This window comes from Chelmon rostratus, chromosome 16, assembly GCF_017976325.1.
Source record: "Chelmon rostratus isolate fCheRos1 chromosome 16, fCheRos1.pri, whole genome shotgun sequence".
In the NCBI taxonomy this organism is placed as follows: domain Eukaryota; kingdom Metazoa; phylum Chordata; class Actinopteri; order Chaetodontiformes; family Chaetodontidae; genus Chelmon; species Chelmon rostratus.
The window spans coordinates 20034682-20049635 of NC_055673.1; the positions used below are offsets into that span (position 1 = coordinate 20034682).

General features: G+C 43.1%; 1 protein-coding gene across 1 annotated transcript in view; it reads right to left on the minus strand.

Annotated features, from left to right (window-relative positions):
- Positions 1-324: 324 nt before the first annotated feature.
- Positions 325-14954, minus strand: part of ctdp1 (CTD (carboxy-terminal domain, RNA polymerase II, polypeptide A) phosphatase, subunit 1) — a 62943-nt gene continuing 48313 nt past the window's right edge. Inside the window, exon 13 of the mRNA XM_041955242.1 lies at positions 325-577. Within this exon, the coding sequence (XP_041811176.1) occupies positions 400-577 (178 nt within the window). The 3' untranslated portion in view covers positions 325-399. The remainder of the gene's footprint in view (positions 578-14954) is intronic.

Consider the following 14954-nt stretch of genomic DNA (forward strand, 5'->3'; position numbering starts at 1 on the left):
AATGTACGGTTCATATTTTCATTGCTCTTTTTTTTTTTCTTCATCAATATAAAAATTGAAATAGAAAAAAGTAAAACAAAAAAACTGTATCAAACGTCAATGTCTCCTACGGTTTGTTATCTTACAATAAAATGTTAACATCAAAGTACTTTGCGCCAAAAAGGCCATATATCAATGCTACAAAAAAATCGAAGCCTTTATTTACACAGCAACAAGTCATTTCTGTACAGGACATTCATTTTTATTACAGCACACACTCATGGCTCATACATCCTAAGCACACCACTGATTCCAAAGCAGAAAAATAGGATTTTTAGGTACCACTTGTGGGGGCGTCTCGGCTGATTTTTTTTTTTTTTGTTGTCCTTTTCCTGCGACTGAGTCCCTTCGTTTGTCGCGTCACATAAAGTCATTGAGCTCCGCCTCCAAGGCAGCCGCCATCTCGTCCGCCTCTGAGCTGCTGCCGCCTTCTTCCTCGTTGGAGTCTTTCGAAGACTCGTCTGCGGATTCCTCCGCCTCCTCCTTCTTCTCGTCCTCCTCCTCTTCCTTGGCTTCGTCGAGCTTACGTTTGTGGCCCCTACAGAGATAATGAAAGATGATTCAGAAGGAGGACTGTAAACCTTGAACCTGTGGGACTCCTCTGCTCCGCTGCAGCTGCCTAAAGCAGGATTTACATTTAAAACTGATGTTTTTTGCTTTGTGACAAGATAGAATGAAACCAGAGGAAAAGCCAGAAAGTCAAACATGAAAATAATAACAAAACCATTGACTACACTCCTTTACTTGTTCTATTATGTAAAGGAATTGTTGCTAGAGGTGTCGGGAGGTAGATTTTGTTAACTCGGACGAAGCTAGGCTAGCTGTTTCCCCATTTCCAGTCTTTATGCTAAGCTAAGCTAACCCGTTACTGACAATTTTCCACTATATGTGATGATGATGATTTATTTGGACGCACCCATTCCACCATTTTTAGCTTTGATCCTTGTTGTCTGGGTACGTCTTGGATTATTAAGATGATGAACTGGTCGTTTGCTAGCTGGCATATTGCCTCGGAAGTTGATCACTGAGTAGTTAGCTACAGTTGCTAATCTAGCTTGAGGAAGCTTGTGCGGCTTGCCCTGATGTGTTGCAAAGGACATTGTGAGTGCAACGATGACGTGGTCCATAGAGTCAGAAAAGACACAATTATGAAAAGAAGGTTGGCAAACACCAAATTTCCAACGGAGACAGACCTGAACCCTTCCCCCACCTGATCGGATGACTACAATTCTTCCATCGGCCTTTGTCGTCTATGTTCTGACTAAAACTGCAATCCAAAATCAGTTTCTGAATGAATGCTGGGCAAGAAAAGGCTTGTTTTTAGAGAGTTTGTGGACGGGTCATAATCTAAGCATTTACTGACTGATCTGAATCAAATCTCCAGCGGATGTTTTCCAGCGAAGAGCGGACAGTGAGCTTGAGATGCAATCAATAAATAGTGTTTAATAATGAATCAAATAAACACATGAAAGGCCAGTTGTTTTTCTGGAATATGAAAGCAATACAGTATACTCTCCCATTAAAAAAAAAAAAGAAAACATAAAAAGAAAGGGCATAATCTGCTGTACTGCTCGTTCAGCACAGCACGCCCCCTTGAGAATATCACAATGCAATTAACAAGGGCTTGTTCTCCATACAGACTGAATCCAGCGTGCAGCTGAGCTCCCCTCAAGCAGAAGACATTCACAAAGCGAGGAGATGTGAAGGCCCTCCAAAGTTAAAGAACAAAGGCGGACTGCGGTGACGAGGGATTCAGAACAATCGGGAAGCCAGGGATGCTGAGATGGGGGAGACATGAATACAGAGACAGACGGAGGAGAGGGAGGACAGAGGTAAAGACGCTTAGAAGCAGAGATAAGACATGTTTGGGAAAAGGGACAAAATCTCATAAAATTTAAGTGCAAATGAAGCTCAGGGTGCGATAAAGATCCAGCCATTCTGGAGGTGGTCACATTAAAATCAAAATGCTGTCTCTCAATTAACTAAATAATTACAGAAACAAGCACAGCCTCCCAAAAAAGAAGGCTTTGAAAATCAAACAGGCCACAGACATCTTGGATTGTAAAGGGACGGTGGGGATTGTTTGAAATTTTCCTACACCAGTGGCGGTGCAATGCCTGAGTTTCCATATACATGCCAAACGATGGCTGACTTTGAAGAATATGGACGAAAAGCTCTCGAAAAGGAAAAGGAACAGTAAGCATTTTCGGGAAATATGCTTATTTGCTTTCTTGCCTAGACTGACATGAAAAGACTCATGTCTGTGTGTTCAGGGTGCAGTCTGGACGAGGTTAGCCTAGCTTAGCATAGAGACTGGAGTCAGCCAGGCTCTGTCCACAGAAAAAATATGTCTACCAACACCTCGAAGGCTGAGAAACTAACAAGCTGTATCTTATTTGTTTAACCTGAACATAAGCCGAGATGTAAAAACAACAAATTCTGACTTTCTCGCTATACTTGGCAGCTCTGAAGACCCCTTTAGCATCTAGCAACCTTGAGCAGCTTTTAGCTATTTCCAGTGGAAATAGAGGGCAACTGCTGATGAACTGCTTCTTGCTAAAAAACTTAGCGCAGCTTTCTGAAGTCACACTGAGGTGGTTTGTAAAGAAAAAATAAATGTTATGCCATGCTATGTCATGTGGGGGGGAGCACACATTCCTAAGTGGCTAAAGAATTCTTTGCCATGGCTGTAAACATGCCATCTCTCCTTCCACTCCATTCTAGCTCCTCCATGCCTTCCTCTGCAGAGTGGCTTATTAGCATGATGCTAATGAGGTGTGCAGGGGTTCTGCATGGTTATTGTGGAGGACTGACACCGGCTCTGCTGAGAGGGCCCCTCTCATTAGACCAAACTGCTGTCAGACAGCCTCGCCAACCTCCCACAACAGCGGGGCTCTGGTTGCGCGTCCGCGAAAGGTCAGGTGTCGGCTAATATCGGCGGAGAGGCTCTGTGACATGTCAGCTACAGAGGACCCCTGCAGACTGTGTGGGAGGAAGAGCGCTGTGTTGGTGTTGCGGCTCCGATCCTCCAAACTGACAATAAGTTTAATTTTCAGAGCCGTAAGATCGCGGCTTAGCGGTCAGAGGGTAATGCGAGGCTGAGCTATCATGGCCAGAGATGAGATGAGCGATAGATGATTACTTATTCGGCAACAATGTGAGAACAGGAGTCGATATACCACCATCAGTGATATTGTTCCTGCTACCTGGGTGACATTGTGTGAGTCACTGCACTTGAGTTTGTGTGTGTGTGTATACACACGGAGAGGATGAGTAAAAACTTGGTGTGTGTGTGTGCTTTTATACTCGCACTCCTGCATTCCTCTCCCATTTTCAAATATTAACAGTTGAGACAGCGGAGTGGGGATGAGTTCCTCCATTGGTTTTCTGCTTCGCATCATTACATCCAATCTGAATCCCGGTCTATTAATCCAGCCACCCACAGACACACACACACACACACACTGCAGACACTCCCACCATGTTCACTCATGGCAGCTCCAAGACAGGCTTCAGTTGAAATCACATGCTATTAAACAGCCCTGCCACAAAGGGAGCGCCCCTTTATATGTTTGTATATTAATAAACACACTATAGATGGAGAATCTAATGAAAGCTCTTTTCCTGACTTAATTTCAAGTTCAAAACACTTTCCAAAACGAATACTAGAAAAATAGTTTCAAAGGTTTCTTTCAATTCCGGCTAAAAGTAGGGATGCACCCATCCAAATCACAGGACTGGTACTGGGGCTGACTTTTTGTCATTATAGAGTTCTGTATTTCCTCCATCATTCACATTCACTTGGCCACACTCGGTCACCTTACCTTACATAAACTGACCCCAGTGAGTTCGACGTAGTGTTATATATATATATATATTTTTTTTTTTCATTCAAGAAAAAGAGAATACAAGCACTGGATCCAGAATCTGTATCCACTGATACCAGCATTGGAACTGGTACTGAAAGGGAAAAAATGCAAGCCTTCTCCCCCATTCACTAATGGATTTTAGTTGCCTGAGCACCAACGTTTCGGCTGTGTGGACCATGTCCTGAAGTGTGACACAGGTATCAGGTTCAGTCACTTTGTATTGGAAAACCAGCAAGGCTTTAAGTAGAACACCATTTGCCGGTCTTCTGTGTCTAACCCACTCATAGGATCACTGTTTGCATCAAACTGATGTTTTCGGCTATTCGCCTATCTTCTGTAAACACTCACCAGCAAACCAAAGAGCAGAGAACCCAGATATTCTCCTAAATGCCACTGATGCTGATTTGTGGAATTATGGATGCCTACATGAGGCCATGAATGTCTGTGCAAATTATAATGGCAATCCATCCAATAGTGGTTCAGATACTGTATTTCAGTCTGGACCAAAGTGGTGAATGATCGACTGACGCTGCCGTCCCCAGAGCCACCCAGCCAGTGTGGCTAAAATGATTTATAAAGTAACAAACAACACGTGCACATGTTGTACTCTTTGATCGGCTGAAAATCCTTTTTCAATCAAAATGTTCCTGTGTAAACTGTATGCATAGTTCTCAGTATGCAGGCGCTTTTTCTTTGCAAATATAATAGAACACAATCAACATCACTACAGCTGAATCTGAACTCTAAAGTCGTCATTACCATTTCACCTTTCCAAAGGCCTGAGGGGTTTGTGGGTTTGACGAATTTGCCCTTCAAAGCTCTCAGTATAGTCCAGTAGCCCACTCTCTTTTAAAGGACCACAGTCCTATTGTTTTTGTGTGTGTGTGTGTGTGTGCGTGAGTGTGTGTCTTCCACATTATTTTTTTCATATATTTGACACACTGAGCTCTTGAATAATAGGATCTCATGAAATGCTTCCTTCATTTAAACATTCTCATTATTAAATCTCTTATTGGCCAGTAAAGTTGATGTGGCTTTCAAAGACAATTTATTATTACAACTCCAGGTGACAGTTGCTAACAATGTAATTTTAAGGGCTGGGGAGGAACTATTGACTAATGGTTATGTTTTTCAGAGAGAGAGGATGTACAATATAGGAACACTGGCTTGTCCAGTAGCTGTAAAATACTGACAGTTGAATGAATTGAGCCAAGAGTGAGACAGAAACTTAAAATCAAGCTGCTGTCGATGACACAAGAGGCAAGACAGGCCTGACCTGTCAGGTACTAATCATCAGGTGGAGTTCTTGTTATTTATGTAACTATTAGGACCTCGATTGGAGTGAACACTGGGACCAAATCAACAGAATTAATGGTGAAATCTTGCATTTCAAGCCCTCTCCAGATGGTTTCCAAATTATTCCTACACATGGAACAAATTTCTGTTCCTCGCAAAATGCAACAAATGTCAGTTATGAGGGCGCGAAAGGTAATAATGTGTCTGTTATTGTAGACACAGATGTCGAGGTCATTACTTTGAGATGTTATCTCCATGTACCAGGGGAGTATGATTGCATTAGGGGTGTCAAGAGGACACGCTGCAGAGTGCCTGCTGGTAAACAAACAGCCTGCAGCTACACCTGCCTCAAAACATCATTAGAGTTACATTAGTGATGGGTAATGACATAGAAGTCGGGAAAACTGCACCTGCCCCAAGTTGAGATACATTTGTATGAGACTGTGTGTTTAATGGTGCCTCAGGGAGAGTATAGAAGGACTCTACAGAATGGGCGAGACTACAGTTTAATCTTGCGATGCAGCCTTCACCACTGATAAAGAAGCGAGCTCTTACTGAAGTCCAAGGCTGCAAACTCTGATCTAAGGCCGGTGAGGAAGGAGGCAGAGTGAACAGAGGAGAGGAGGAAGCCCTGTGAAAAGCAGAGACTTCAAATGCCTCTGACAACTCTGCTTACAGCAAGAGGGAAGGAGGGGTTGAGGGGAAAGGAGGAGTAAAAAGGCAAATGGAGGAAATTAAGTGTGAAAGAGGAGGAAGCAGAGCATGGAATACAGAGGAGTGAGGTAATGAACTAAATAATGAACCAAACTTCTCGGGCTCAGACCAAATCGTCTTGCTTTCTTCGGGTTTCCTCAGGTGTTGGGAGGGTCAGCACTCACAGGTCTCATCCCACTTCAAGAGTGATGCGAATAACAGGCCGTGAATTAAGATCAATGAAGATTCCTTCCACACCGCCTGATCGCTTTCCATCCCATCCTCCCTAATTAGTTCCAATGACAGCTACTGTCTCTGTTTGAGCCAAATCCAAATGGGCCCGGGCTTCACTGTTAACAAGTCATTGCTTTGTAAATGTAGCCTGAGCGGAACGGATATGACTCGCCAATGCTGGTCACCTCTGTTGTGCATCATATCGCTCCCTTTCCTCCACAATCCCATATCATTTACAGCCGATGTGTCAAATGCAGATGGCGAGATGTATCCACTCCCGTCCCTCGTGCATTCAACGGCTCCATATGCAGCGAGCTGATAAGCAGCACAGTAAAACGATTGTTTTTATGTAGACGCTATCTTCCCCTGCCCCTCATTATATTATCTCACTATGAAAACTGACAAACAGGAGGATAAAAGAGACGGTTGTGGGGGAGGGTTGGGTTTTATGAGGGATGTGTCCGTTTTGCTTTGCTCTGTTTCAAAGACGATCTGACTTTCAACAGCGTTGCAAGGAAACGAGAGACAGAAATGCATGGCGGTGCAAACGGTGAGGAATAGTTTTTTGAGCCCACGCGCTTTTTAGTCCCACTTGTGACAAACACATGTTGACAAAGCCTTCAGGCAAGATCCTCGTAGTGAAGAGATTCGATGTGAGAGGGAGCAGCATTGTGCAGAACTGCAGTTAACTGATCTTTAGCTCCTCTGGCTTTGTGAAAGAGCTGGTTAATTGTTGCTCCATGTGGGGGAGAACTACAGTATATGTTCGAGTCTTAAGTCTGTCTTTTAAGTTTTAAAACAATACTCGCATAACCAATAACAGATCAAACAGCTGATGTTGTTGAAGTAGGATTTCTTGATTTTTCAAACATTCGCCACTCAACAAATGCCGGCCCCATTTTCATCTCCTATTTGCTCTGTTTTGGTCTCCACCAACTCCTGAGGGAAATATGTGTTAGAGTGGCATCAACATTTCTGTTACTTGGAATAGTTATGCTTAAAGTTGAAGTTGGAACAAGTGGAAAAAAACAAAGGCGCACCATGCAAAGGTTTGGACATGATGAGAGATTTGAGCTCTCAGATAACTTTTAACAGCATCTCAGCTTGTTAGGGCTATGGCTTGTTCACAGTCATTGTTGGGAAAGGCCAGGTGATGCAAATCTCATAGCTCTGACTCCTCAAACCTAGTCTGAACAATCAGCAGCTATGGTCCAAGGGGATGGCAAAGCATGTTCAGGCGGCTGTTTCCTCAGTTCGTAATGTAATCAAGAACTGGCAGTTATCAGGAACAGTGGAGGTCAAGCTGAGGTCTGGAGGACCAAGAAAAAAAAGACCTTCTGGAAGATTTGGCAGACGCTGGAGTGGCGGTGCACTGTTCTACTGTGCAGCGACACCTGCACTAATATGAGGTTCATGGAAGAGAAAACTTTGCTCTGTCCTCACCACAAAGTTCAGCATCAGCAACATTCAGCAACGTCAGCAAAAGCTAATCTAAACAAGCCTGATGCATTCTGGAAGCAAGTCCTGTGGACTGATGAGGTAAAAATAGAACTTTTTGGCCTTAGCTATTAGCTACTTTTGCATGCCGCTGCACTTAAGATGCTAAATGCTCCACTGTGCGCCACCGCGCAGCAGCTAACTCTGTCTGTCTGCTGTTTGGCTGGAAGTTTACGGTCTGTTCATCAACACCTCCGCCTGCTGTGTCTGGTAATGAGGCTGATGAGAGCAGTGACAGTGAACCGAAACAGTACAGCCGGGCGCTGCAAGACCAAAACAGAAGATCTTTAATAACCCTCAGGAGCATGTTAAAACTGTTTAAGACATGCTGTTGGAAAACACGAGAAAATACCCAACACTTTTTGTTGCACCTTACAAGCAAACTGCATTCTTTTTATATTTGATGTTGGCTGCATCATAAGGAATAACAGGAAAGTCTATCCCATGCAACTTTAATGAATCATGGCTGTTTTTCGTACGTGAGGCTTCAACCTTGTGGCTTATATTTGATTTAAAGGCGGGAACTTCATGTATATACAAATGGCTTTGTGTTCTTTGGTGCAAAGTGTGTGTTGCGGTGAGCTTTAATATGGTTGGCATGCATTACTAGATTTACTGTTCCACTGAAACTAGTTTCTGTGTGTACCTTGAGATCTGGTTTTTGCCTGCAGTGTGGCTTTCACATAATTACTATAAACAGTGAATGTAAAATTGATTTATAATACATTGATGCAGTGTTACAGATAAAACAGTCAACAGACTTTTCCCATGTAATAAAGGTAATTTAAGGCGACAGTTTCACTAGACCACTGACTATAAGCATACACAGAAAAAAACCTTGCTAACAGTAAAGTCCCAGAGAAATGAGCGTGACAAAAGTTTGATGCAGTGTGTCAACTGTGTGATTCACTGTCAGTGTCATTTATATCTCCCCCGTCACCCATGTCTGCATCAAACAAACCCAATCTCTGGCTCCGCCGCAGGCTGCAGGATCAGATTAAAGCCCCCAGGCGTCCTTTCATATAACTTACTTCTTTTCTCTGTCTGTTTACTGGCAGCACCCGTTTTGACAAGGCTGTAGGGATCTTTTCACAGGCACTAAAGACGGATTTGGACTCAGAGCTCTGGACCCTGCAGCTGGTTCAGAGAGTACAGAAAAAAGTCTGCCTCTGTACTTTTTACTGGTTGGCAAGGTGGGACATTAGTTAAAGACACAATCCCATAAAGAAGAGGCCTCAGAGTGTCAATAAAGAGTCATAAAATGTCCAACTGTCCTTGAGAAAGGCTGGAAAACTCTTGAAAGACAAACTGTCTGGCTTCAATGCTAAAGATTGGGATAGTTTTTAATTTTTTTTTAAAAGGAAGTTGTTTGGACCAGTTCCAAGATTCCTTAATTCATTTATAACCTAAGCGTCCCTGCTCATAAAATATTTGAGATGAGTTTTTGCTTTGGGGTTTCCCATCTCTACGTTCTACCAAAGCTATGCAAACAACCCTGTGGCCCCTGCTGTCTGCTTTACCTCTCATCTCTCCCAAATATTAAAGCCTACTCACGCTAAATGACAATGACAGGTGACGCATGAGAGCTAGGCTGAAGAATGAAATCGGAATAGAGCAGTGAAAAATGTAATACCTCTATCTGAAGCTCCGGCAGCTCTGTGGATGTTTCCGCACGTGTGCCCTTGATGGCAATAGAAACTCTGGCAGTGTGGATGTCACACAAAATAATCAGTGTGGAAACAGCACACATTACTAGATACATATGTTTGTGGGTGTTCATATGTTCACTCCAAACACTTGGAAAAACGCAGCGCTATTAGTTCATCTGTGTGCAGCAAGGTGTCGAGAATCCAGTCACCAAGACAATGGGAAGTGTGCCTCAGAGTTGGAGGATGGATGCGTTGGAAAGAGTCTGTGAATATATTGTGCGTCCGGAATATTTAAATGGACACCCCAGTGATTCAGGAGTGCCCTTTGAAAAAGCTGGGGGACTTATTTAAGAATCAGTCGTCAAATTGAAGCAGTAGACCTCAAGTTATCCATAATTTTGGTCTTGAATATGGGTCAAGCCACAAAAATACTGAATCCTACATTTCCCACAATGCAACTCAATAGCACATTTTGTTTGACCATTCTTCTCTGGTAAATGACATCATCAGGGTAATTTTTTCAAGTTGTGGAGAGCTTCTCCAAAAGCCAGAGACGACACAGGCTGATTAGTTCTCACTTTGATTGGTTTACCTCAATCTGCAGAGCACCTCCTTTAAAGATATATTTGACATTTTAAGATGTACGTGTGAGTGACATGAGAGTGTACATTTAATCCACTACATAGTGCCTTAGTCCACAATGGAATGAAAGCAGAATGCATGTACGGTACTTACTGGTAGCAATGCCACAGTGCAATGCCACACATTTTATAGATGAGAAAACTGTCATTGTGCAACTTTATAAGTGGCAATGATGATGCAATGTGACAATAAGTGTCAGAAATCTGATTTACTGCTCATTACTGAGGAAACCACTGTGTCTATTATTATACTGGGAGTAGTGAGCGAAGGAGCAAGGGACTGGTTTTGGGAACAGCCTTAAAATTAGATGAGAGGATTGACACCACTCTCATCTGTACACAAACTATAAAGCAGGAGCCAGCAGGCAGTTAGCTTAGCATAAACACTGACTGACGGCTAGCCTGGGTCTGTCCAAATTAACGTTAAACATCTTATTTTTTAATCAATCCAACAACAAAGCATAAAAAATCTGTGGATTTGAGGGACGGTTGTGTGCCCTACTGCTGCTTGGTCAGGTCTGGTGCTGGTATGCAGATTTTTGTTATCTCTGGACAGAGCCAAGCTCGTTGTTTCTAGTCTTTATGATAAGATGAGCTAGCTGGCCCCAGCTTTACATCGATCAGACAGATGTGAGAGGGGTGTCGATCTTCTCATCTAACTCTCGCCAAGAAAGCTAGTAAGTGTGTTTCCCAAATTGTCTATTATTTTAAGAATGCTGTGTGAGCAAAATAAAGATGATCAGACCGCATCATTGACTGCGCTACATCAATATGAACTTTTCAAAATATCACTCTGCACTATGGCAAATGACAAGGAGACTTTGTTCCAAACCAGAGCAGGAGTCAAAAATGTAGCTTTAAAATCCAGAAATCAACATCTGGGTGCAGTGATAGAGAATCCCCTCAGCTCCTTACAGAAACCTATATTATGGTCTCTTTGACGATTCACACAGTGGGTCTGCAGTAATTATGATGCTGATTGACACCATTAATACGCATTTCCACACCACTCTGTCTCAAGCAGGACACCTGCTGAGGCTTAAAGCCCAGATGTATGTTGTTTGATTGGACATGAAACAGAATTTAAAACCTCTCATCTAATGGCTGAATAACAAAGGCAGAGATGACAGAAGGAATGGTCTCGAATAAGCTTTACATTATTTGGGCTCATCAAACTGAGGGGTTTTTTGTACTATGAACACTGGCAGCTTAGATTGCTGCATTCAAACAAAATTCACAGATGAAACAGTGGTTAAAGTGAAGTTGCTTTTTAAACGCTAACATGAAGGTTTTACAAAAAAAAAAGCAGCAGAACAGCCTTAAAACCATCATTACATTGATACTCCCCCACCTTCCCACTGCCCATGTTCTCCTCATCAGTCCATGCAGTGGGTGGAGAGCGCTGAGCTCTCTGAGCTGTGTCTGAGCTCAAAGCATTTTCTCCCGAGCTGACTAATTGCCCCACTATGACGAGGGGGCTCCTAATGAGGCACTCTTCCCTTCACACCTCCATTGTTGGCAGCTGTCCACTGACAAACTTAATAGTCACCTATTTGTCAGTGCTGAGCCCTTTGCAGAGACCACACTTGCACTCTTCAATTAGCTGTGGTTAAAGTGTGGAAGCGTATGTCATTTGATGAAGACGTGAAAACAGGTTTTAGTTTTAGAGTTTTTTGTTAAATTAGGTGGCTTTGGTTGGTCCTGACTCAAAGAGAATGTTTAAGTTTAGAACAGGATCTAATTTGCTTTTGGTTAAAAAACAGAAAAGACAAAAATTGACTGTGGTACGTTTCAACTTCACTGATGATTATCTTTCATTTTGTTTGAAGAAGTTACTGAGGGAGCATACACTAAATGAAAGTGAATGGTGCAGCACAGCTATTAACCTACACCAGCTTCCCGCATGTTGGATTCTCCAGCTCTCAAAGGTCAGCACTGTCAAGACGGCTTGCAATCCATCAACAGTGCAAATTCATGGGTTAAAGTTCACCATATTTGAACTGGTGTGGATTTGAGTTCACAAATCCAATAATTTGATCATTATTGGATTGAATTGTGACCAGCCTAAAACTCCTAGATATATTACTCAGTGCTACCTGCTACCTGTATCACATTTCATATCCTCATTGGTACCTGAAGCTACAGGCTCACACCAACGCAGCCTCCCTGTGCTGCTTTAATACAATTCTATTTTCAGTCTGAACGCCCACTGACATTAAACCTCAGCCCCTTTTCTTTTTGGGCTGAATATCACACAATGCAGCATCGCTAAGTATTTGGGGTACGCGTGTGAAGACTCTGAGTCATCCAAGCCATGGTATATCTGGGCCAGGGCAGTAACAATCCTTTTGAATGACAGGCAAAACACCGTCGAGAACCTAAAGCAAAGGCAGTTGCCTCAGACGTCAGAGTTCTCCATAAAAAATTGGGGAGCGCCTTTGGCTCTTTTCATTTAAAAAAATAAATGTGATGTATGCTAAATATTGTTCTAAATATTGTTCTGAGTACAGTGTAAATGACCCATTTCTCACAAAACCTGTAAAAAACAGTCAAAAGAGCTATGGAGTGATTTGATGATTGGAGTTGAAAAATGAAAACATAAAATCTATGGATGGATCCAACAAGCACATTTGCTCATGCAGAACAACATACAGTATACACTTTTCTGTGAGTAAAAAAATGGCGTATGTATGTGTGTATGGGTGGTGATAAACAATGGCTATTAACAGGCCATGCTTCCCCTGAGATGTGTCTCTTTGCTTCATATTGAGATCAATCTAAAACCAAGAGCATAAATAGAAAAACTGCCTGCATCACCAGCTTGGAGCCACGAGCCGGGAGGCAAAAACTGGGTCAGATTACTTGCAGTTTTAGTTTTCCTTACTTTTGTATTCCTCCTCTTTTCATGTACGGTGTGAAAAGCCTGAGCAAGCATTCCTGCTCCTCGCAGCCTGGCCTCTCTCTCGCTCTGCCGGGCTGTGTTTATCGGGGACAGGGAGCACGGGCATCAGCGTGCAGCTTCTCCGTGCTGCTCCGCCGAGAAACACCTACTGCTGGATTCAGCATGCTCACAAGGGGCAGCCGAGCAAGGCTGTCGGCTGTCGGTGTCTTTTAAACCTGCGTTACATTCATAATCCTCCATTCCTGCATGTGGCATCTTTCACAGCACCGCTGGGATTCAGGTGTCAGGCTTCGCTGTCACCGGACAAAACGTCCCGTGGGCTAGACTGACGGATCTGATCGACTCCATGAGGCGAGACAAGGCTTTCGAATTATCCCTCACATTCACACAGTGTTGTATAACTGTGCTTGTGAATACCAGGGTGGCTTTTACTTTTGGTGCCACTGAATAAAGATGACAACTAGTGGCAAATACTGACTCATGGTCAAATTACGCAATGGAGCACTAACGTGGTCAGCCATGTTAATGGACTTCTCTTCGTGGTTTAACATCTCTGGGATCTCTGATCACAGTCACTCAGCTGCATGCAACATCGCCTACAAGCTGCCCAACCACAGTCCTATCTATATTTTCCTTCTTCTTAACACTTTGTAATGAAGTTTATTATTCTTGTTATCTATTATATCATCCGTTGGCCACATTCACAGCTGCATTTGAGCACTTAAGGGGGTTAAGAGTCTTCCTCAAGGACATCTCAGTGGAGATAACAAAGGAGGGGCACGTGCTGCTTGACCTTTATTGACATAATATGGAGAACAGCCCACAAACTGCCTGAATCCTGGTGCCCACCTGCCAATGATTATGCAATGTGATTGAAGCACTGATTGCAAACCCCCAAAACATTGCTACCAAAACATTTAAATGAAAACAGCACCATTCATGCTGTCCTAAAAATTAGACTAAAGTCATGATACTGACCCTATATAAGAATAGCTCGGGTGCTGCGGCATAACTGATACTGGATTTTTGAGACTTTATACAGTCCGATCAAAAGATAATGCCCTTAAATAAATAACATCAACAGGATCTCTTAAATCTGGTCATTAAAGAGCTATGGCTGAGATATGGGCTGAGTGTGACACTATACACTTGAAGGATAAACTTCTCTGTGGTGGACAAACCGCAATCAATCAAGACAAAACTGTTGCATAATTCAGGCCATGCAGATGTATTGTCATGGCTTTAATGGGCACATACAGGCCTGGATTTATTTGCAAACCTATGGATGAGAGCTTGTGTAGCACACGGTTACAGGTTTTTACCATTCAGCACATTCCCACACAGTCCTGTAACAGCACACGTCTCGGGGAACCGCTGTGCACACGCTCTCTCGTACCTTACTTCCTCAACTAATCTGACAGCTGACCTTACAGTGACTCCAACAAACTTTAACTCACCTATTCAGCAGCAATTTTGTCTGAATACAAACTCTGGACAGCATGACAGAAGGAAACGGAGGCTTTGTTCACTGAAAGGACTGTGCCGGCTACAGCTGCCGAAGTGTGCTTGTACCTGACAAATCATATAATCACAGAGGCCGGTCGAACAGAAGCAGCTCCGACTGCGTGTCATAAGAAACGGAGTCAACGCAGCCAGCTGTGTTTGGATATAAATCAGATGCCGAGGAAAAACTGTTTGATGTGGCAAGCTAAATTCAATTATGCTGTTTTGTCTCCGCCGGAATGTCAGACACCTGCATAAAATCCAGCTATAATGGCAGACATCTAATTAATCTGCACAAGCAGCAGTGTGCCCTGCAGCAGAGGACGGATCTGAAAGCTAAAAAGCAAACAACAAAGCCACGTTTATCCACGAGCTGAGGACAACAGCTTCCATAAATGTAAATAGAATAATCTGAGCACATACTGGAGAGATACAGTGCCATTACAGCGGTGTTCAGGGTATCAGCCGATCCTTAAAAACAATTACCCACAACAGGACCCTCGGGCGCAGACGTTCTAATTGGAAAGCTCATGAAGTCGAACTTACAATACAGGCATGGAGATAACAGCCTTATTTTGCCCATTTATACCCCATCATCTTCTCCAGTAGAAAATGCAGAGTGAACCATTCC